The sequence below is a fragment of the Notamacropus eugenii genome, chromosome 7 (genome assembly GCF_028372415.1).
Source record: "Notamacropus eugenii isolate mMacEug1 chromosome 7, mMacEug1.pri_v2, whole genome shotgun sequence".
Lineage (NCBI taxonomy): Eukaryota > Metazoa > Chordata > Mammalia > Diprotodontia > Macropodidae > Notamacropus > Notamacropus eugenii.
In genome coordinates, this window is record NC_092878.1 from 13,274,770 (window position 1) to 13,300,001 (window position 25,232).

At 37.1% G+C, this 25,232-nt stretch overlaps 1 protein-coding gene across 6 annotated transcripts; it reads right to left on the reverse strand.

The window, feature by feature from the left end:
- Positions 1-95: 95 nt before the first annotated feature.
- On the reverse strand, positions 96-25,022 carry LOC140513290 (ribonuclease pancreatic-like). 6 transcript variants are annotated; one of them, XM_072622861.1, is made up of 4 exons: positions 8,464-8,668; positions 3,716-3,903; positions 3,087-3,167; positions 96-852 (listed from the first exon to the last, which is right to left on the reverse strand). In XM_072622861.1, exons 2-4 carry the CDS (start codon positions 3,716-3,718, stop codon positions 379-381), a joined length of 558 nt encoding a protein of 185 aa, XP_072478962.1. In that variant the 5' UTR covers positions 3,719-3,903; positions 8,464-8,668; the 3' UTR covers positions 96-378. The 6 variants fall into 6 exon arrangements, with proteins under 6 accessions (XP_072478962.1, XP_072478959.1, XP_072478963.1 ...); XM_072622858.1 differs by lacking the exons at positions 3,716-3,903; positions 8,464-8,668 and adding an exon at positions 24,837-25,022 and having other exon boundaries at positions 96-847; XM_072622862.1 differs by lacking the exons at positions 3,716-3,903; positions 8,464-8,668 and adding an exon at positions 24,837-24,860.
- Positions 25,023-25,232: the final 210 nt, after the last annotated feature.

Genomic DNA, 25,232 nt, shown 5'->3' on the forward strand with positions numbered 1-25,232 from the left:
CAAATCTCATACGCTCAGCATGGTGTCCACTGAAATTTTGTGGGAAGGTAACCAAAGAAACAGACTATGAAAGTATGTGACTTCAGGGAGCTCAGTGAAGAGGAGATAGGTTTTATTGAAAACAGCAGAGAAGCAATTAACATGTGAAACTTTTACATTCTCCCTCTGCCCAGGTATCTGACCACCACCCCATCAACACTTGGGCAAGGATCTAGTTCCAACCTTGTTAAAACCTCATGTACTGAGAGCACAGGTAGCTAAGGCCATGTGTTGAGTAACAATAGGTGACAGAAGTGGAAAGGTGTAATTTCACAAATTTTGTCAGGTATCAGGTGGTGACTCAGGGTTCCATCTGTTTCTCACTGCTCAGACTCTATCCTATTCGAGGTGCACTGGCTTCAAGGGGTTCCCATCACAGGCCACAGTGACTTGTTTCTTAGTATTTTGCATCCTGTATTTGCACTTGGGTGGCGTGGAAGTTCCCTTCTCGCGGCACACGGTGATTCTCAGGGGTTTATTGCTTTTGTAACAATTGTGCATACTTCGGTTTGCACACGGCGTCTTTGCCTCGTGACAAATACGCTGAATTCTGTGGTAAGATTCACGCACGAAAGTATTGGTTGACTTGCATATCGGTATTGTCATGCCCCGTTTCCGCATCATGCGGTCACAGTATTTTCTTCCAGGATCGCGTTTAGCGCCTGAGTCCACATGCTGCCTCTTAAACTTATCTTCTCGGGACTCTGCTAAGGAATGCTGGCTCAGTACCAACACCAGGAGACCCAGCAGGGACAGCGAGAGGAGTGATCTCTGCAGAATCATCTTAGCTTCACCTAGCAAAGGAATTCTACCCTAGAAAAGGAAGGGAAATCAATGAAGAAAATACACATCTTAGAAAAGAAATCAATCTTAGACACAGACTGTAAGCCTTTGGGGCTCCTGTTTCATAAGCTCTTGGGTGAATACTGTGTATTGAATTCTTTGGGTAGATGAATAATCAATAATTAAATCTATTTTTTTTTCAGATAAAATTATAAGTTTAAAATTTGGATGTCTGTCCAGTTATTATATGTTGGTCATTTGTACAATTAAACATTTTTTCATTAGCCTTTAGTAATCATAAAACTTAGATATGGGGTCTAAGGTGCTTATTAAAAATAATAGCCCAGCCCTTATCTTTCCATAGCTTTTCTGGCTAATAAATTCCCTCAGTTCATCACAGTCATTCTTTTACTAGGTAGCAAAACCTCTTTTTAAGGCCAGAAAGAATCTTTACTTCCTAAGAGATCCTCCAGTAAGCAGTACGACTCCAATCCCTCAGTCATTCTGAGTTACCTGCTTGAGCATTTTCCCATTCCCTTTCTAATGTTCACTCCCCTTCAACAAAGACAAAATTTTTTCAAAGTGTAAGGAAATATGGACTGGGAGTAAGTCCCTCAAAAGGAGCTGGGGAACCTTCCTACAATACAGGGGACCCAATGAAGGGATGTATGAAGGTCCTTCAAATACACTTTAACTTCTGTTCATTGCTATTAGTGTTCATTGGTTCAGAGCTAAAAGAGATCTTGGAAATCATTTAGTCCAAACACCATGTTTTACTGATTAAAAAAAAAAAAAGAATAAGTGATCAAGTAACTTTGTTGAGGTCTTATCGCTAGCTAGTAAGTAGAAAAGCCTGGATATTAATCTAGGTTCCCTTACTGCAAACCTAGGGCTCTTTCCTACGTCATTCGTTATTTCGTAGTTTGGGATCTACTGTAGTTCATAGCATATCCTTAGGTACATAGCAACTACCTGACACAGCCTGGATAATCTGAAGGAAAGGAGACACCAACATCTTTAAGAACATCATTCTCCCTCAATCTAATTGTCTTTCTTTGTCTTCCCCTTTCCATAGGTGACTGGTCTTCTTCCCCAGGGTCTCCCACTATAAGACTCTATCACCAGTATACTTTGACTCTAGATCCTCAACAACCAACATTTCTATGTAATTCCCCTAGGCCTTCATTCACACATTTATTTGTTTTTTCCTGATCTCTCTCCTGAGTGTGGAGTAACTGAGTCTCTGAGCACTGGCTGAGTCACTCTACCTATGATCCATTCATTTTACAGATGAGGAAACTGAAGTCAAGGGAGAAAAATTATTTCCTCAAAAGCAATAAAGGTAGTGGCAGAGATGAGATTAGGCCTTCCAAGGCCCACCTTCACCAGTCTTCACATCGCACCATGTTGCCTCCATCCTTCTCTAAGCAGAAGAGGGAGTTAGGAACAGTCCTGACAGCTACTATCAACAGTCTCAGGAATTGGCAGGAAGAAAGGAGAAGCTTTTATGTCTTTGTTTGGTACTTTTGCCATTCAAAGAATGGAATAGGAAAAGCCATAAGAAGGGGGAGATATTATTCAAGGAATATCTCCCACATTGGAAAAAGCCTTATCTATTAAGCCTTTCATTATCCAAAGGAATTCTTTGGAAGAGAGTTGTGGTGGGATGTGATCATTTTAAGGAAATTCCTTTTTTTTTCCTTTCTTACAAGTTGCTTCACAACTTTGTGTCCCACAGGAGCTTTTCTCTGGGTTAAGTTCTACCAGTTACTTCTAAGAATCCCACAACCCCCATTTTTGGGTTTCCCAATAAATCTTGAGAAAGTAATTTTGCCTCTTATAGCCTCAGTTTCCTCCTCTCTAATATGGGGGTAACAATACTTAGGCATCTCATCATATAGGGTTGTTAGGAAGAGTGTCCTGTAAACTCTGAAAGACTATCAAATGTGAGCTATTTTTATTGTGTAGTCTAAACTCCCCTTATCGAACCAAAGTAGATACTTGACTTAATCTATGTGCACTTCCTTGTGAGAGGAGGATGGAATTGACCTAATCAATATCTTTAACATCAAATCATAGCTTCCTGTGAACTTAATATTACATAAATTTTCATATTAACAATAGTTCTATTATTTAATCCCCAAATTAAAATTCTCCAAGTTCCAGATCCAAATAAGTAAGGACTGAAATCTCCTGTTCATGTCCGACCCAAATTAAATAATCCTAAATCCTTGTTCTAGTTTCTCCATTCATCAACAACTTACCCAAATTCTTGTGTTCTGTGTCCTGTGTGAGGATGACCAGGTATTGGACTGGTTCTTCCTACCTGTCTCTGGTCCTGAGTCCTAAGGGAAAGAATGAGTAAGACAACTTCTGAGATAAGTGTATCATAGCCACTGGGGTAAATGAGACATCCATTGTGGGGGGAAATCCCTTAAGGAACAAGGAAGTTGGATTTAACTTATAATAAGGGAAGTATGTGAAAATATAACCCATAGTCATCTCTCTCCATCTTTGAGTCCTTAAGGATAGACATTGAGAATGAATTCATCCTAAGGGTCATGGGGCATGACAGGTACAGTGATGGTTTGGGGATAAATATCTGAGCCTATTAAGTCCATGTTTATGCTTTTTCACATGGAATTAGAAAGTCTAATATTTACCTCAAGAAATTATTTCAAGTGTCCTTATAAAGCTGGTAAGTAGTAGTGTGGGAGAACATCTGTATTTGATATATATTTCAATAATAGACTGATTCATCTCAAAACTCATAGTTAATTTCAAATTAACAGTAAGAACAAGTTGAGGGGGAAATACAGACAACTACTAACAACAGTAGCATTAAAGGTCCATAATTTAAATTATAAGTGTCTCAAGTATTAAGTAATTTTACCATGTTTGAGATTTGTTATGGAGAGAGCCAATATGTCCTCTTTCTCCACTTTGATTTTCAATAGAGTAAAAGAAGCAAGCCAATCAAAGAATCCAGGATCCAAAGGCCCATATAATACTTCAGATATAACAAAAACACTCCTTCTACAATATCCCCAAATATTCATCTTCACTCTCTCCATGGACCTCCTAAAAAGAGAAATTCATTACCTTTGAAGGCAGCACATTCTGCTTTAAGATAATTCCAAATATTAGAAAACCTTTCCTTACATCAAACATATCTGTCTTTGCAATGGCCAGCAATTGCTCCTGGTTTTATACTTCCAGATCAAAAAGAACAAATCTAATCCTCCTTTCACATCATGGTCTTTCAAATATTTAATGGTAGTTATCCTGTAATCTCAGTTCCTTCAACTGATTTTCAGAGAATATATTCTCCAGTCCTGTCATTACCTTGACTACTCACTTCTGAACACATAGCATGTCTTTCCTAAATGACGATGCCTAAAACTGAACACAGTATTCCAGGAATGCCATTACCATAACAAAGGCTACTAAAACTCTTGCTTCTCTTGCTCTAGAGTTTATGGATCTCTTAATAAAACTAACGATAGCATTAGATTTGATGAGTTGCCATATCATACTGGTGACTCATATTGAGCTTGGAGTCCATTAATATATTCAATTTTTTTTCTTTTTTTAATACTTTGATTATATTTTATTTTGTTAAATTCAGCAAAAAATCTGCTTTCTCACCCTTCTCCCTAACCCCCACTTCCAACAATTGAGAAGAAAAGAAAAACAAAATCCATCATAAACGTGTATGATCAATCAAAACAAATTTTCACATTGGCCTCCCAAAAAAAAGTTTTTCTCATTCTGCATTCTGAGTCTTTCACCTCTCTATCAGGAGGTGGCCAATATGTTTCATCCTTAGTCTTCTGGAATTGTGGTTGGTCATCACACTGATAAGAGTTCCAAATTTTTTAAGGTTTTTTCCTTTACCCTGCTGTTGTCATTGTATAAATTGTTCTCCTGGTTCTATTTGCTCTGCATTGGTTTATACAAGTCTTCCCTGGTTTCTTTGAAAACTTTTCCTTGACCATTTCTTATAGGACAATAGTATTCCATCAAATTTATAGACCAAAACTTCTTCATCCATTACCTAATTTATAGGCACACTCTCAGATTTCCATTCCTTGCCTCCCCAAAAAACTATAAATATTTTTGTACACCCCCAAAGTTTGTTTTGCATAGGACTATTCTCCCCCTTAACTTGTCTTTCTAATTTCCTCTTACCCCTTACCTCTTTCCCTCCTGTTACCCTATTGAATAAAATAGATTTCTATACCCTGCTCTATCTCCCTACATATTCTTCCTTTCTTTGATTTGTTCAGATGAGAGTGAGGTTGAAGTATTGGCTATTCTCACTCATTTCTTCTTGTTTGTAGAGATGTCTACTTTGAGCACCCTAATTATGTAAGGTAACTTTCCCTAACTTTCCCTTCCCTTTCCTCCTTCCATTACTTACAGTGCATTCCTCTTTCCCCTCTCTTTTTCTTCTTCTCTTAAGATCATCAAGACATAATAGAACCTGGTCCTGTCTATTTCAGTTCCCTCTGTGACACCCTGATGATGATAGGATTCAGTGGGGACATACGCATCATGTCCCCATGTTACAATGTAAGTAGTTCATCCTTTGTTCAGTCTTTTATCATGGTTTATTTATATTTACCTTTCGATATTTCTATTCATTCCTGTGTTTGAATATCAAAGTTTCTATGCAGCTCTGGTCTTTTCATCCGAAATGCTTAGATACTCTCTATTTCATTAAAGATTCATTTTTTCCCCCTGTACCATTATATTCAGTTTTCTGGGTAAGTTATTCTTGTCTATAAGCTTATGTTGTAGAATACAAGAATATTGTATTTCCAGTTCTCTGCTCCCTTATCGTTGTGACTGCTAAATCACGTGCGATCCTGACTGTAGCTCCTTGGCACTTGAATTCTTTATTTCTGGCTGTTTGTAGTATTTTTAATTTGATCTAGAAACTCTTTTAGCTATGACTTTCCTAGGAATTTTCATTTTGGTATTTCTTTTAATAGGTGACCAGTAGATTCATTCTGTTTCTGCTTTGCCCACTGATTCTAAGAAAAATGGGTGGTTTTCTTCTGAGATTTCTTGAAATATGATGTACAGCATTTTTTTTATTCATGGCATTCAGATAGTCCAATGATTCTTAAGTTTTATTCTCTTCAATCTGTTTTCTAAATGAGCTGTTTTTGCTGCAAGTTATCTTATATTGTCCTCTATATTTTCAGTCTGTTCACTTTGTTTTCATATTTCTTGTTGCCTCATGGAGTCATTGACTACTACATGGTCCCTTCTAATTTTCATTTGTTGCTTGGACAAGTTTTGTAATCTCTTCTGCTAACCTATCAATTCCCTTTACAGTTTTTTCCATCCATAATTTTATTGGAGAAATAGAAAGGTAAACTCAAAGCTTTAACCTCATGAGGTTCACTAAAATAGCAAAGATGAAACAAATAATCCACTAATCAGAAAGTAAAACTGAGGATATATTGGAAGGGGGAAAAAAAACAATGAAAAGGAGAAAGCAAATAAAAACGTCTTGAAAAACACTGCTGTGAAAGAATATTTCTAAAAATAATAACTTGGAGGGGAGGAAAAGAGGAATGATTTTGAGCTAATTGCTTAATAGAGTGGAGAAAGAGAAGGAGCAAAAGGAGAGAAATAAATGTTTTACTTAGAAATTTCAATAAGATTTTTAAAACTTGAGATAGGATAGACAAATTGAAGTGAGGTACAGGAAAGAGAGTCTGTGGTAATAGACTAACATCAGAACAGTTCAAGCAAAAATAACTGTATAAACAAAGTATTAATTCAATAGAGAAAAGCAATTTTTAAAAAAGTAATAATAAAGAAACTAATTGAGAAAAACACAGGTCTACTAACTATATCTTTAAACATGAATATGTAAAAAAAATGGAACAAATGGGCAGTGCCAGAACACATAAAACAAAATCCAACTATCTGTTATATGCAAAAACAAATAAAAATACATCTAAAAAGTAAAGACCCATACAGAATAAGAATAAGAAGCTGGATAGCTGCATTGGATGAAACCTGAAAAGGAAGAGTTTCAATCATTCTATCAGATAAAGCAAAAGTAAAAATTCAGTAGCAATAGAAATCAAAATAAACACTATATTATATTTAAAGGAATCATGGACAATGAGCCAATAGTAATACTAAACATAGAAGCCACAAATGATATGTCATCTAAATTAATAAAGGAAAAGTTAAGTGAATTGCCAAAAAAAAAATCATAATAATAAATGACTTAAAATTCTACTTTTAATTGAACAAATCAAACAAAAAATAACCAAAAACCAAAACATAGAAGTAAGCAAGTTGTTAGAGACTATAGAGCTGAAAGACTTGTAGCACTTTCTGAAGGAAATACTAAAGAAGATATATGTGTATATGTACATATACATGATGAGTACACACACACACATGCAACATCATATGTTACTTTTACAAAAAATAGGACACAGAGAAATTATAAATAATTGAGTTTTTTAAAGTGCAAGGGATATTAACCATATCCTTTGTAGGTTATAATTAAGTGAAAGTAATTAGTAATATAGAGAATCAACAGATACAAACAAAACTAAGAAAATAATTATATCCTGAGTAATGACTGGGTCAAAGGACAAATCACTGAAAGAATTAATAACTATGAAAGACAATGATAATATAAACCTGAATACAAAAATGTCTGGGATGAAGCTAAAGCAGCCTTCAGAAGACAATTACAGTCCTTCGAATGATATTACCAAAATAGAAAGAAAAAAAAAGCAAGTATTAATGAACTGAAAATACCAGTTTTAAAATTAGGAAATAAATCTAAAACAAACACAGAAGACTAAATCTTGACAATGAGAGGAAAACTGGATAAATTAAAAAGCAAAAAGACTACAGAACTGACCGAATTAAAAGCTGATTCTTAAAAATAAAAAATACTAGCAAATTTGATAAGCTACTAGCTATCTGATTTTTTTAAAAGAGGGAGAGAAATCAAATTAATAAAAGAAAATAATGGTCAAGGAAAATCACAACAGAGAAGAAATAAATAGAATTACTGGAACCTGCCATACATAGTTCTATAATAGCAAAATTGAGAATTTAAAAGAGGATTACCTAAATGGAATATTTATATTATATTTTTATAAATTATATAATATATTTATTTGTATATTATAAACTTATATAATTACATATAATTTACTTTATATATAAATTCTATGTAATTTTATATTATACTATGCACTCGTACAGGTTTGCAATCCACGTAAACATCCAAAAATTTTGAGGAAATGCTGCATAGACACAAACCCTCCATCTCTTGTGGAGCAATTTTTTTTTCAGTCCAAGCATAAAATTTTCCATTTCCTTAAATTGACAGATTTGCTGATGTAGCAAATTCCCTTTTCATCGGAGCAAATTGAATTCCAGCTATGGCTTCCCATCCAATGTCATTCTTGCCCCTATCCTTCCACAGAAGAGTACCCAGTATACTACTGACCTACTTTTAGGTTTTTCTACATTTCGTGGGTACCAATACAGCACTGAAGTTCTCCGTCTATTATGTCCCACAGTACTATATGAACAGTCCACCTCCTTTCCTGGTTATGAACTTCCTGGTTCATATCCCTTACCTACCAGTTTCCAGACATAGATAAGAATATTCCTTTGTGTCTTTATAATCATTTTCTTCTTTGATGACTCTTTGGAATCCTTCTATTTTTTCAAAGAAACACATCATTCTAATCGTCTAAAGAGTTGTTCTTCCGGCCCCTTTCACTTTCTCCTTTAGGATGGAAATTAAGCTGCATTGAAGTGGTAAATGGGTATTATTAACTTGTACTGGAAGAAGCACACAAAGGGAACATGTTTTTAAGGGTCATTATTAGATTATGCTTGCTCTCCAAATTTACTTAAAGAATGTTCTGCCATATTTTGCATTCTTTTTTGGTGATCTCCTCCATTAACCTCTCTCTTTACTAACTCCTTTAACTGTTTTCTAAACTCCTTGTCACCTCGAAAGGACAATTTTCACTTTTTCTTTATGTACCTAGCACTTAGCACAGCACCTGTCACAGACTATTCACCTAATAAACGTTTGCAGATTAATTGTTGATTAACACTTGTGGATTACTAGTGAAGCAAATTATTCCCCAATACATGAAGCTGGAAATATGAACATAATGAGATTCATTAACCTTGTTTCACCCTGTTGCTGATCTCTAGGTATAATAAATTCCCTATAAATTAGGCTCTCAGGTGACATGGGGGATTAAGGAAAAAAAATATTTTGACAAGTAGAAGCATTCAAGACAAGAGAAAAGACAAAATCCATGTGTATAATGAGCTTTAAATATCTTATTTCCCCTTGCTGCTGCTCTCCTCAACATTCTTTTATTTCTCTGAGTATTAATGGAACAGTAGCATAAAGTCATGACTTGTTGTACTGGGAGCTGTGAGGACCATCCCATGGAGCATGTATAGGGATAGGCATGGAAGGAGGAGGTATCCCATGGACTCAGCACTAAAAAATTCTAGTGTTTATGATTCAGCAACCAATTGTCGATCCCAAAGACTTGTGATCTGGGATGAAACAGCAATCCTAGTTGTTCCCACAGACCCCAGAAAGACATATGATTGTATTAGGACATCTAACAACTCAGAAGTGGATCCTCCAAAAAGAACTGTGTTAGCCATACAGGAGGAAAGTACCACCAAAAAAAAAAATTCAACGATAATATTGCTTTTGAAAGACATAGGCAAAGGAAAAATCCCAGGTACCCAGAGATACAGGCAATCAAGATTATTGGTTACTGTCCCACTGAAAAGTGAATTATCACAGGCAAGTTGCACAAGATCCAACCTGAACCAGCACCAGTGGAGTCTGAACCCAGAGACCTTCTAGAATAAAGAACAGGAGCTGTCCGATTTCCCAACTGGGGAAAAGGTGAGGTTGTTTCTCATTACAGAAGAGAACAGCGTTGAACTCCACTGAAAAGCCAACCAAGACTCCCAGACATTAGGAGAAACTAAGGTTATTCACTATGAAGAACAGATTGAGTGATGGATTCTAAGTATATGAAGAGATTCTATACAGAGTATCCTATGAGAAATTTGCCTAAAATGGGTTTCCTGGATCTGAGTGCTCTACTCCTTGGTTTGGAAAGTAGGGAGATGGAGGATGTAATCTTCTTTCTGCTCATACAGGAAGGGTCACTCCCATTGGGGAGTAGAGGGATGAAGAACCCAGGATGGAGATTATTCTAGAAAGAATCAGGATGTGCCAAATGAATCAAGAAAGCTAAGAAACATCAAGGTCATTTACTTTATCAGTGAAATCCAGGTCCACCTCTAAACTTTCTGTAACTTTATCCTTGCCTTTGTTATTTGAACTCCCTTTCTATTCCCACCCACCTCTCACTCCACAGTCCTCCACAATAATAATCTGTGATTTCAAGAGTATGAGGAAACTTTGGTGTGACAACTCCAGTGGTTTCTGACGTAGAAATTAAATTCTGGGATTTGCCTGAGGCACATAAAAGTTAAGCGATTTGACCAGGGTCAAGTGTCAGGATCATAAAATTAAGAAATTTAAAGGTAAAAGAGATCACTGGGCAGTGATAGCAATTTTTTAATATACATATGTTTGTTGAATGAACAAAAGCATTAACACGGACTATGGCTCACCGTCATGCTATCTCCCACCAAGGTCAAATATTGAGGTATAATCTGTCGTACCTACTTTACTGGACAATGTCTGTCTGGTAATTCTTTTCTCCCAAGAGGTGTTCACTTTAAGACTGGTTTAGATTATCCGGTACACAAAATTGTAATTGTAACACATGCAAAAATCAAAACTATGGCTTTCCTCGCTTCAAATTCCAGCTAAAATTTCACTTCCTATAGATACACAAACCAAAACATAATTTAACTATGGTAAGGAAATCATCGTGCAGTCTTCTCTTCACAGGAAGTTTAATTGTCTATGGGCTGAGGGAGAGGAGAACATGTATCTTACAAGGATTTTAAGAGGATTATGAAAGAATATACAAGTAGATTGTCTAAACTGATGGTTTAATGAGGTCATATGAAACAATGGACAAAAAACTTGATTTGACATCAGAGAATATATATGCAAATCCTGCCCCTGCTGTCCACCAGCTAATTTGACTTTGCTCAAGTCTCTTATCTCTCAGACTCAGTTTCTCTGTCTGTCACATTATTAAGTTGAACTAAATGCCCTCTAAGGTTCCTTCCAATTCCAAGTCTATGATACTAGGAAACTATAAGTTCTGCATCTTCTGAGGGAATGCACAGAAAAAATCATTAGAGTTGGGAAGAAAAGGGGCAATTATCAGGTACCTTCTCTTAGTGACATCCTGAAAAATATTTCATACTATGGTAATACCATGGTCGTTCTTAGCATTCTCAGTCCCACCTCCAAATGGTCACTGAGATAATGTCCCTCAAAAGAAATCCTGAAATGCAGATAAAGATTTCTATCAGGAGACATCTATGGCGGGTGGCCGTGAGAAGGGAGGAATGCTGAGCTGAGCAGCAGAAAATTCAGATTGATCTCTTGGCTCAGTCCTTAGCCATATGATGATGAGCAGGTCGTGGAAACTATCTGCTGAAAATGAATATTGTACAGCTAAAGAACTGCAAACATTGTGTTAATAAAGACTATTGACAATTATCACTCTTCCATTTGCGTAATTCCATAGGTTATTTCTCAAGCAGACATTATATTTGATTGTGATGGACTTTGTCAGGCTCTTTGACTATTTTTAATTAAACATTTTTTAAGAATTAAATAACTATGATGAAACAACAGTAAAAGTATTCATAGTAGTTCATTCTCTCTGGTCAGTCTTGGAAGACTCATAGTTCTCATTCTCTAAACCATAAGCATTGCAATAAGGCAAATTCATTAGTTGAACAAACCTGTAGCTGTCCAACTCTGACAAAGAAGACCTTTCTAGAACATTTAAAGTCCATAATTGGCCCCAAATTCCTCTAAATCTATGCCAGCTTTACATTTACTACCATCAAACATTCGACATTCCAGCCAAATTAGCCTATTAGCTATTCATCCCATATGACATGCCATCTCCCATCTCCATGCATTTGCAGAGGCTGTTCCCAAGTCTGTACCATGCTCTCTCCTCACTGTAACTTCTTAGAGCACTTTGCTGGGACACTGGATAAAACAATGGACTTTGAGTCATGTAGACTTAGTTCACACATTACCTCAGATGCTTGGACCTCAATTACCTTATCTGCAAAATTAGGATAATAACAGCACCAGCCTCACAGGATTATGAACTAACATATAAAGCATCGTGCAACCCTGAATGCTCCACATAAACTCCTGCTATCGCTGCCATAGTTATTGTTAGACCCCTGCTTCTTTCAAGGCTTAGCTCAATTTCCAGCTCTCACACAAATCCTTTCCAGATTCCTCCCCAGTTATTGCCCCCTTTTCCACAACAAAGTATGCTATATTTAAGTCAATATGAAATACATACAAATTCTGTGTACTTGTTTCCATTCGGTATAAAATAGGTATCATAAATTGTTATGTTATCCACTTTGTATCGCACAGGTAGCAATAGAAAAGTACCTTACGGGTGTGAAAAGGCTGCTACACACAACCAAAGAGGAATACCAAAGAAGTACGTTACAGGACTTTAGCCAACTGAATGACAGAAAGAGAAGATGGTCTCCTCATGTGGTAAGAGTAAGAAATTAACCATGGATTACCGTAGCTAGTACTCCACTAATTAACCAGATCAGGGGGTGTTATTGGAGAAGGGATAGAAGGTGAGAATGAGGAAAAAGAAAAGTATGATCAGAACAGGCAGTAGGGGACAGCAGGCCCTCACTTTCCTGCCTGAGGTACAGTTGTTGGTTTCTGAGCAGTCAGACCCCCAGAGATGAATGAACTCTTGTTTAAATGAATGTAGTCATCAGAAGACACAGTTACTGAAAAAAATGCTACCCCAGGCAACACACTAGAGAAGGAAATTCTGCATTTTGCCTCCAGATTCAACCCTAAGAGTATAGAAAAAATGATCTTTTTGTTCAAAGATGAAACAAGAAGCCCTAGCAACTGTGTTAGGTTAATGGGAATCCATGACCTAGGATATCTGGATTCTTTACTGGGCTGATCAGGCAGGTAAGAGGAAAAGACCACCTTCTCTCCCCCATTGTCTAAATGATAGTCCCCAGGTGTTATCTTTCTCCTCTGATCACCTGTAGTCTGACTATAAGGTAGACAATCCCCGTTTTTAAGGTGTTTCCCATGCACCCATAGGTTCCTTTTTCCTCTTACTTTGTCTTGGGTCCCAGGAAGGGAAGCTAGCCCTGGCTATTGGACCTAGAACAGGGCTCAGCCTCCCTAGGGCTCAGTTTCTTTAGCTATTAAAATGAGGGAATTGTTCTAAATTACATCTGTCATCTCTTCAAGATCTAAAATTTTGTAATCCTGTATGCTTCTTTTTCCAGGACCTTATCTTCTCAAAACCTCTCACTCTCTGACTACCTCCCTGACCTCCAAGTAAAGTCTGAGTCTTATTGGATCACCTTGCCTCATATCTTCAAGACTTTTCTATTTTAAAAAAGTTTTTTCTCCCAAATTCCTTTCTGGATTAAATTTATAAATTGTCTTTTAGTCTGGTTTTTTGAATATAAAAATTAAAGAGATCTAGCTTTTATCTGTTCATTAAGCTATCTACCTCCATCTCTTGAATAACATGAGGGCAAAGATGGTGTTCTCCTCTCTACCAAGAAAAGAAACTACGCTCTAAATTCTTCATTTCTATGTCTCAGATTCTTTGTTCTCTGGATGCTCTTACTTAACCTAAATTTCCATGCTTTAAGCTCAGTTCATTCTCTTTTACATATCTGATCTTGGAGCACTACCCCTTGAACAACATTCTTCCATTAGCTTGAAGATGATTATCAAGTCTCCCATCATCCTTTTGACTCTTGCCTAAATTATCAAAATTCTCATTCAATTATTCCACCATCACCTACTTATCCAACTTCTTAAGCTCTGTTAACTGATGTGAGATTGGCGGGCTTCCAGGCTCATCATCTGTCTCTGGTTTTGCCTTTTTGTAAGAATCCTTGTCCAGATGCAAAAGACACAATAAAACATGAAAGCCAAGAACAATTGGGTACAGTCAAAGGTAGCTGTGACTCACCAGATATGGAAAGAATTACCACATAAAACTAACACCAAATCTGAATTATACAGAGGTAGTCTGTATAATAGAATATATTCATTCATGTCTATAAAATCTCCAAGTTTCCTTATGAAGAATATACAAGAAGACTGTGAAGAGCAGGGTGCTTAGAGTAGATTCCTTTCTTCCATGAAGCTGTAACAGGGAAAGGGTTTTGATGAGGAGAGAATAGTGAGGAAAAGGGCAAGAATGACTTTAGGAGAGAATTCTGTGAATGCTGGGAGACCAGAAGAGACTCCTGACATCTGAAGAATCCAGAAAACTTTACCTAGAGTGCTCCTTTTCTTGTATGGACCTAGAAACTAGGGGAAAAGAAAGATTTACTTCTTTTTCAGCAACATAGTCAACATGCGGTCTGGACCTTTAGTGGAAATATGATGAAGCTGAGTGGAAAATACTGAACAAAGCTGAACCCTATTTGCCGCCTGAATTAAGGGGCAAGAGAAGAATGTATTTGGAGAGAGAGAAAAGGAGAGGTAGAAAGGGGTAAATTATATGATATAAAGGAGGCAAGGAAAAGCTTTTAGAGTGAAGGAGAAGAAAGGGAGCATGAATGAACCTTACTCTCAACAGAATTGGCTCCAATAGGGAAATAATGCACACACCCCAGTGAGTGTTCAAATCTATCTTACCCTACAGCAAAGGATTGGGGAAAGGGATAAGAAAAGGGGTGGGGAATAGAAGGGAGGGCAGATTGGGGAAGAAAGAAGTCAGAAACAATACACTTTTGAGGAGGGTCAAGGTGAAAGGAGAGAGAGAAAAAAATAAATGGGATGGGGAAGATAAGCTCTGATAAAGGCTATATTTTCTTTTAGAAAATAATTAGGGAAGTGTTTTGCATGACTACACGTGTGTAACCCATATTGAATTGCTTGCCCTCTCAATGGTGGGGGGAAGGTGTGGTGGGGAGGGGAGAGATTTTGGAACTCAAAGATTTCAAAATGAATGTTAAAAATTGTTTTTACATTAACTAGGGGAAAATAAAATACTTTAAGAAAAGAATTACAGATTTCAGATAATCCATAAAATTCAATTTAAATGTTAGTTCCGTGAGGGTGAGATCCTTATCTAGGTTCTAGTATCCTTTCCCCACTTTCTCCCTTGCTATAGAGGACCCCTGTAGACTAGAGCCAAAAATAAAATAATTCCTCAGTAATATGAGGTCAGGATAGAATTGAAGCCCTGGAAGCTAGGGTCCCCTATGTAGGAGACAGGCAACTCCAAACCTATAAACCCAGAGTCCAGGTTCCAGATCCTGTCCAGCATGGCTAGTGGTTGGGTGAGAAGTACATCCAAGACAAAAGGAAGTTGCTGTAAAAGAAAGGAGGGTGAAGATGGTGGAATAAGCAAGATTTCCGAATATCTTCCTGAATCCAGCAACGTAAATAATCAATTAATGCACCAACTGTAGAGAGAAGAAAAATTCTAACCCAAAGAAACATGACAATGGGAATCAACTCTAAAATAATGTGAAAGCTTTCTAAAGAGAAGTAAAAGGGTAGGAATGATGCAGAACTTTCATCACCACCACCCTCCTCTTTTCTGCCTCAGACCCATATCCTGAACAACCATAGGAATCTCCCTTTGGAAGATTAATATGGTTTCTATCATTTCCTTCATGGCATTTAGCTAGTCTAATTGTTCATACCTTTCCACCAGGAGCAGAACACTCACCTAGTCCTGTTGAAGATGGCAATAACTGAGTGGAAGACCGAACAAGAAATCCAGTGCTTGTGGAGGCAGGGGATAAATTTAAAGCCCAGCTTTAGTTGGACCAGTGGAGTCTTTTATATGCCCAAAAGATGCCAAAGAAACATCCCATATTGCCCAAACTAAAACGAACTTTGAACTTATCTGATCCTAGTGGTTGGGACAGCAGAAAATAAAGAAGTTATGGTTAGGAGGGAAAGTACACTTACCAGATCCAACTACACTTTAACAGAAGGTTAACCGAGAGACTTTAGCAATAAGTCCCAAACTGTGGCTGGGGAGGGGTCAGAGAGTTCTGAAAATCATAAGCAAATTCTGGTATTATCCTTCTTGTCATAAGGCAAGCCAAGGACTTCTAAAAGACTAGCTCCCAAAGTCTGAGGATAAGAAACATTCCTCAGAATAAAAAGGAGATTCACAAAGAAAGAAAACTCCAAAAAGAAATCATGTAGAACCATTTTCTCACCTGATTTTAAAAATTGATAGGAAAATCAAATTTCCAAAATTAAAATTAACCTTCAAAAATAAGCAATATTTCTCTATAATAATATTGAAATTCAAGAGGCAATAATAGAAAGGGAAATCTCATTCAAAATAACAACAAAATGCAGGATCAATCAACCAAAGCACACAAAATATTTTTATAGATCAAATTACAAAACGCTAATTAAAGAAATTCAGAAAAATGTAAGTACCTAGAGAAACATTCAGTGCTTACTCTTGTGTCATACCAATACAATAAAACTGACAAACCTACCAAAGTTAATTTACAGTGTTAATGCTATCCCAATTATATTATTAAAGAGATACTTTACAGGACCTGATAAAAATAACTGCAAAATTCATTTAAAAAAACAAAAGATCTACAACAATAAGGGACATATTGAAAAGCCATAGAAGGGATAAAGTGCAAATGGTTCTTCTTGATCTCAAACTATATTATAAATCAGCAGTCATCAAAAGCATCTGATATTGGTTAAAAAAATAGAGAAGCAGCTCAATGGAACAGACTGGACAATGGAATTTAAGAATCTAATAATTATGTAACTAGGAAAAATAAAAAAATTCATTTAGAAGAACAAAGTAATCATTATTTAAATTAAATAATAGAAAAAATGGGAAGAAGGAGGACCTAGAATTCCCACAAACTAAGTTTGGATGAATATTTCACCATGTAAAATAATAAGATCCACATATACACATGATTTAGATATGAAAAAATCATATCATATATGAAAGAAATGAAGAAGTTGATATCTTTCACAGTTAAGGATAGGGGAAGAGTTCTTTGTCAGACAAAAGATAGGGAGGCTTTGTTGTGATTCAGTTGTTTGTCAGTCTTGTCTGATTCTTTGTGACCCCATATTGGGTTTTCTTGACAAAGACTCTGGAGTGGTTTGCCATGTCCTTCTCCAGCTCATTTTACAGATGAGGAAACTGAGGCAAACAGGGGTCACATAGTAAGTGTCTCTGGCCAGATTTGAACTCAAGAAAATGAGTCTTTCTGACTCCAGGCTTGACACCCTATCCATTGTATCACTTACCTATCCCACCCTTTCAAATACTTATATTCTAACAAGTAATATACAGGATAATTTGGAAATAATCAACAGAAGGAAGCCTACAGAAGATAAAAAGGATAATTTTGACCACATAAAACCAAAATCCACCAATCACTTCCTGAAAGAGACCCAAAAAGAAAAACTCCTAGGAATGAAATGAGAGGAGGGGGGTAATTAGAAGTAAACACCTTTGGGGAGGGATAAGATCAAAAGAGAGAATAGAATAAATGGGGGTCAGGAAAGGATGGAGGGAAACATAGTCTTTCACAACATGACTATTGTGGAAGTCTTTAGCAAAACTACACATATATAGCCTATACTGAATTGCTTGCTTTCTCACTGGAGATGGGTGAGGAGGGAGGAAGGGAGAGAAGTTGGAACTCAAAGTTTTAGGAACAAATGTTGAGAACTGTTTTTGCATATAACCGGGAAATAAGAAATACAGGTGATGGGGTATAGAAATCCATCTTGCACTACAAGAAAAGAGAGAAGATGGGGATAAGGAAAGGGAGGGGTGTGATGAAAGGGAGGGTACATTGGGGAAAGGGATAATCAGAATTCAAGGTGTTTTGAGGGGGAGGGGAGAGAGGGGGAGAAAATTTGAAGCTCAAAATCTTGTGGAAATAAATATTGAGAACTAAAAATAAATGAATGAATTGAATAAGAAAAGAAGAGAAAATGGTCCAGGAAAGAACCTTGGGAGCTACCTACAATAAGCAGATGTGACCTGAATGGAGATCCAGCAAATGAGGCTGAGAAGAATAGGTCAAAAAAAAAAACTGTAACAAAGGAGTGCTACAAAAACCTGAGAAAGAAGAGATTATTAAGAAGATGGTGCTTGACTGAAAAGTGGTCAAGAAAGACTACGATAAAGAGTAGACTTAGATGTTGAATCACACCACATCAGTACCAAAGAGAAAGGCAGGAAGGGAGGGAGCAAGCATTAATATAGCAATTCCGACATGCCAAGGACTGTGCTAAGCACTTCCAAGCAGTATCGCACTTGATCATTGAAAAGACTCTTTCTAGTTAACTGTTTCTTTTCTAATAATTGTATTGATTTTATTTACATAAAAGCTTTTCAATTTTGTGTAATCAAAGAAAGTGTAAATGTAAAATGACTAACAACTTTGCAAGCATCTTTTTATGTTTAAATACAGTTTTTGTATTAACCTCCTGGTTGCCTATACTGCTAGTGAAACGCTATTATTGAATTCTGTCCTAATCATTATTCTAGTAAAATCTCTGGTTTCTTTTAAGCTTAGCATTCCACTTTTCATGAGGAATAAGTCATTTGTCTTAAATCCTTTTTATCCATGTACATTGAGTATTCTTTAAATTTCCCCATTTGGGGAACTGTTGGGGAACCATTAGACTTTCAAGTCACAACTATTACAACAATTAACAACTTGCCCCCAGAAGCTGGGGTTGTGCAACGTGATAATGATGGTGAAAAGGAGCAGCCTACTACTCCTCCTAAATCAAGCTTCCCCAAAGCTGAACCTGAGCTAAATGCAACGTCTAAGTAGATGGCAGGGAGTGATATGTCAGCAACTAGTCCTATGGGCCCTAGCTCACAGATACCTCTACCTTTTCTGCCAGATTGAAATGGGGAACTAAGATCCAGAGAAATGAAGTGACTTGTACATAATAAATTACTGGATCCAGGACTAGAAGCTATGTCTGCTGCTAATAATTTCAGTGTTCTATCTACGTTCTCTACACTCTAACATGCTGCCTCCTACTTATTGTATCACTCATATAGGCTTACCATGGGGCTGAGGCACAAAGATTTTCCTTAGAAATATTCATGGAATTCTGTCTATTTGTGTAAGAGGCCCAGCTCCTATGAAGTTCTTTTCAAACACAAAATGGGTGGTGCTATTATTTCAGCTAAATATAAACCTTCACCTTACTTTCTCTTGGGATAAACATTCTCTTGTGTGATAATTATGTTTGACTTTTGATAAGGTGTATTAGGGGCAATGATTCATGTATGATAGATTCACTCCTAGGCTGCACTCAAAGTTATAGCTGATTGTCAGAAGATATTTATTGCTAATTCATTTTTCCAGTTACAATGACAAAGACAGATATCCCCTGTGAAAAGGATGATCAATTATTCTGTTAGCCAAAAATAAATTCAATCTTCCTATAGATTTCTGAAAGAGTAAATTTTCATATTATTCTTCTCACTCTACATATGAAGAAACTAAAGAATTAAACTGAAACACCTTCTCAGCTTTTATTTTTTTTAATTTAGTCTTCTGGATTCAATTGAGGATACCAATAGGTATCTGAAAATTAATTTCTCCATAACTTTTCTTATTGTGAATCTGAATCTAAGCTGGTCTATCCTTACTAAAATCATCTTTCCTCTCTTAATTACATGAAATGTGGTTAGTACTTTCACCTTGCTCAAGCCAACAGCAACATACTTTTAGAATCAACTCATGGCAGCTAGCTGGTGCAGTAGAGAGGGCAACTAGCCCTGGATTCAGAAACAACTGGCCTCAGACATTCACTAGTTGTATGACTCTGGGCAACTCACTTAACTCTGATTGCCTTAAAAAAACAGAATTAATCGCTGGTCTATCAGGTATGCATATAAGGACAACACAAAGTCTTGCAGAAAGGATTTTACCCACTGGATAGACAGTATTCAGCTTCCTCGTTGCATTTAAACTTTGGTAAAGAGGCTTGTGGGTAGAACAACCTAGAAAGGGGGCTACTGACTTCTTATGATCAGGCCACCACTAGCCTTTCATACAACCATGGTGGTTTATTGAAGAAAAGTTAAGTCCAAATATATCTGATTTTCTCAGAGATACAAAAATTGAAATCAAACATTAAAAAAGTTTCTGGCAGCAATGTGAAAAACAGGTAAAGCTAAAAGAAAGTAACATAACCTGACACATGCTTTAGTATTAAATTTTGAAGGCAAAGACATTTGATTATGTATTTCAGCAGATTGGAAATAGTCTTTCATATTTTGGTGCCAGGGGAGAACACATGCAAATAGAAATTGTAATAAACTGAACCCTGGCAGAAGAAGAAGAAGAAGAAGAAGGAGGAGGAGGAGGAGGAGGAGGAGAGGAAGGAGAGGAAAAGGAATATAAAAACTCAGAAGTCAAGCAAACAAAAAGAACTAGGATGCCAAGGAAGGGAGGGAATATGAACAAGTGATCTCAGGTGGTACAGAAAATGTCACATTAGGATGGAGGAAAATTGGAGGGAAATGAACTTCTGAAACTCTTGAAAAATTCTATTCACTACTGACTCAGAGAAAGCAGGGAGGAGGACACTCAATCTGCTTCCTTTCTTTTTCTTCCATCTTCCAATTTCTCTGCCTTGGAAAATTGAGTCTCTTTGGGGCTACTTAATAAATTATTGTTGGATACTCAATTTTTCTTTAAATAGTTGATTTAATTTCTAATGAAAGAATTTAATTTAATGAAAAATTAGACATTTTTCAGCTTTTTTCAAAGGTCTCAATTCTCCAAGGAGTTATTCCCTTCTGGCATTTGAGTCTGTACGAGTTTGTCCTCATTCACATAGGCAACTTTGAATGATTCCATTGCTTGATTTTTCTTCTGTTATTTATTTCCAAGAGGCAATATATAATACGGAATATAGAAAGTGGACCTCAGAGTCAGAATGACCAGAGTTCAAGTTCTATTCTGATACATACTAGATTTGGGACAAGTCACTTAACCTCATCACCCAAGGCCACACTCTAAGACTGGAAGTTGGGATCTATACTGATAGAGAAACTTTCCTCACCTGTGAATTTCCCATACCAATGAAATCACAGCTCTGGACACAGAAGTGCTATGCTAATTAGGCTTAATTAAATAAATGCTTTTTAATTTGATTGATGGTTTTTGCTTGGTCTGTTGAAGTACAATATCCTTAATGGGAGTTGAAGCCAAATATTATCCCCACATTAAACCCAAGGAATTATGTAATGAAATAATGTGTGGAATAAACATTACACACATGAAAATCAATAATTTTACAAGTGTGTAACTAGGCACTACCTCAATATAATTATTGCAGAATATCTACAAATAATGACTGTGCTATTTTGATGAACAACTAAATGATTACAAAAAAAGATTTCAAGATATTAAATAAAGAGGACCAGGGAGAGATTTCTTTTTGTTATAATTTATTTTTAACACAGTTTAAAACAGATAAAGCAATTTCAGTTTGGCTCAGGTGATACTTCTTTTTAAAGCATTGACAATATGGACAACAAAAGAAATTTTCTTTTTTAAACATTAACCAACTGAGAAACAAATACTATTTATGTTAATAACTTCACAAGCTCTTGACCTAATTGTCTCCACAGTATTACAAAGAATTAAAAGACCCTAACCTGTTGTTGCTCTAAAGTCCTATGCCTAATAGCTTAATTTTACACAACCTCAGAGGTTCCCTACCCATAATCTGCAATTGAATAGATCTGGTATTAAGCTTACAAACCTTTTGGCTATAGAAAATTGCCACCAATAGTAAGGACATTGCAGGGATACAGTATCTCCCCAACTTCATGTCAAATCCAGGCTGGATTAGATCATCCACTTGCATTCAGTCAGGCTTAAAGTCTGCCAGGTGTCAGTGGGGAAATTAAGTCAGGAGAATCCCACCTCAGCTCATGCTGAGCAGCCACTCTCCCACCCTACCCTTGAGATCACCTATGCAGTTCATACCAGCATCTCAGCAGCTTATTGGCATCATGTATTGGAGGCTCAGATTGCCTTTCTTGCTACCCATACTTGGAGTTAGACTCAGAAGAACAGTCACTTAGGAGTCCTATAGTATCTAAAAATGGCAAGTTCCAATAACTAGGTTGCAAATATGATTATAGTTTCACTGGCTAAGGAACATCTTTTGAGGCAAGTCTTAAGTGGCTTACATGCCTTTCTATACATGTTCTAGTTCCTGATTCAATGGCAATCGTAAAATCAAATTTACCATTAAAACCTTCATTTTTCCGTCAGTGTCAAATTTTACCCAAGGTTACCTTCCTCAGGGAAATTTAGACTGAAATTCTTTTCTCCAAACCAAAGATGCCATTCATGTATTCTCAGTAATTATTTCAGTCTATTGTGTTAATACTAATTGCTTTTGCCTCACTTTGTAACGTGTCCAATTTTTCTCCCCACCACTCCCCTCCCCCTGCTTCCTAATACCTTGCATTCTGATTACTTCTTCCTTCAATGCACCCTCCCCTCCATCACACTCCTCTCCCACTCCTCTCCTATCCCCATCTTCTCTCTTTTCTTGCTGGGCAAGATAGATTTCCATACCCCCATTCCTGTAGTTCTTATTTCCCGATTATATGCAATAAAAATTCTCAGCATTCTTTTCTAATACTTTGAATTCCAATTTCTTTCCCTTCCCCCCTCCCTCCCCAGCCATACTGAGATGGCAAGCAATTCAGTACAGATTAAATATGGGTTCTTTTGCAATAGAATTCAATAGCAAACATGTTGTGTAATACTAATTATACTGCCCTGTGTCCTACTCTATGACCCCTTATTTTCCCCACTACAATTGACTTTGTCCCTTCTCGAAAGTGTTTCTTTCTAGAGACTCCCTTCTCCCATTTTCCCTCCTTTCTAACATTCCCCTTGCTCCACTTGTTGTCTCCTCTCCTACTTTCCTGGGGTGTATATAAATTTTCATATCAAATTTAGTGAGCTTCTTATTCCCTCCTTCAGCCACATGTGGGGAGAGTAGCTTTATTTTTCCCCCTTCTCCCTTATCTCCTTCACTGAATAAGATTTTTTTGATCTCTTTTATGAGTTATAGCTTGCCACATTCCATTACTCCCTTTCTCTTCCCAGAATTTTCCTCCTTCACCCTTAATTTTTATTTTATTTCATTTTTGTATATGTGTGTGTGTATATCATCTCTTCTGATATAACACACCCTGTACTCTCTATCTCCCTATGTGTATGTGTGTGTATGTACAGTCTCTCCAACTATCCAAATACTGAGAAAAGTTTCAAGAGTTAAGAATATTTTCTTTCCATGTAGTAATGTAAACAGTTCAACTTTAGAGAGTCTTTTATAATTTTTCTTTTCTGTTTATCTTTTCATGCTTCTCTTGATTCTTGTCTTGGAAAGTCAAATTTTTAAATACATCTGGTCTTTACCTCAACAAAAAATCTTGAAATTCGACTATATCACTGAATGACCATTTTTTCCCTTGAAGTATTCTATTCAGATTTGCTGGGCAGGTGATTCTAGGCTTCAATCCCAGCTCCTTTGACTTCTGAAATATCCCACTCCAAGTCCTTTGATCCCTTAATGTTGAAGCTGCCAGATCCTGTGTTCTCCTGATTGTATTTCCACATTACTCAAATTGTTTCTTTCTAGCTGCTTGCAGTATTTTCTCCTAGATCTAGCAACTCTGAAATTTGACCACAATATTCTTAGGACTTTCTCTTTTTGGGTTTCTTTCAGGAGATGAATGATGAATTCTTTTAATACCCATTTTGCCCTCTGATTCTATAACATCAGGGCAGTTTTCCTTCATAATTTCATGGAAGATAATGTCTAAGCTCTTTTTCTCATCGTGGCTTTCAGGTAGTCGACAATTTCTAAATTATTTCTCCTGGATCTGTTTTCCAGGTTAGTTTTTTTTCCAATGAGTTGTTTCACATTGTCTTCTATTTTTTTCAAATTTTTGATTACTAACTTCTTGGTTTAACTCATAGTCACTCGTTTCCCTGAACTGAATTCTCTCTTTCAACGAATTATTTTGTTCAGTGAGCTTTTCAACCTTATCCTCCATTTGGGTATTTCTGCTCCTTAAAACCTCCTTCTCCTCCTTGGCTTTTTGGACCTCTTTTTCCAATTGAGTTAGTCTCCTTTTAAAGGTGTTATTTTCCTCAGCATTGTTTTGGTTCTCCCTTAGCAAGCTGCTAACTTGTTTCTTTAAGGTCTTCTATTACTTGAGCCCATTTTAATTTCCCTTTGGAGGCAGAGGTCTTGACTTCCTCTGACAGTGTGCCTTGTTCTTCCTCATCTGAAAGGATGAAGGGAGACACCTGTTCCCCAAGAAAGTAACCTTGTATGGTCTTATTTTTTTTCCATTTTGGGGGCATTTTCCCAGCCAATTACTGGACTTCTGAGTTTCCTCTCCACTACCACCTTGCCTCCAGTTCTGCCCAGCCAGTGCTTGGGGGCTGAGATTAAAATGAGCTGCTCCCAAACCTTAGGGGTTTTCAGCAGGGGTGGGGCAGCTATTCCGTGTGAGATTAAGTTCAGCTGCTCAGGTGGGGATAGGGCCACCACACCAGGGCTCAGTTCCCTCAGGGGGTTTATGATGAGACCTTCAACAATGGATGCAGGCTTCTGCCTGCTTTGGGACCCCTCAGTCTGCTGCTGCCTCTACTACTGCCTCCTCAGGGGGCCTGAGTTATGGGGATACCCTGCTCCACCCTCAGCCAGCCAAAAAGACAATCTCACTGACCTTTGAACCTGTGGGTTGAAGGACCTGTGCTGCAGCTGGAGATTCTGTCCCTGAAGCCTGCTTGGATCTGCTCCTCTCAGTGCCCCATGGCCAAGGCAGGGCTGGGCTCTGCTTTGCATCCAGTGCACAACAGACCTTTCACCTCAGTTTTTCAGGTCTCTCTGAATAGAAATATCCTCCACTCCATTGTTCTGGGGCTGCTGTTGCTCTAGAATTTGTTGAGAGTTCTTCTTTACAGGTGTTTTATGGGCCGTGAGGTAAGAGCTAAGCATAGGTGTATCTTTCTCCTCCACCTTCTTGGCTCCTCCCTTACAGGGAGAGAATTTTTAAACCAATTTAGTTAGTTTCATAAATGATAAGAACTAAGCTTGGTGATGTGTGAATGAGCATGAACAG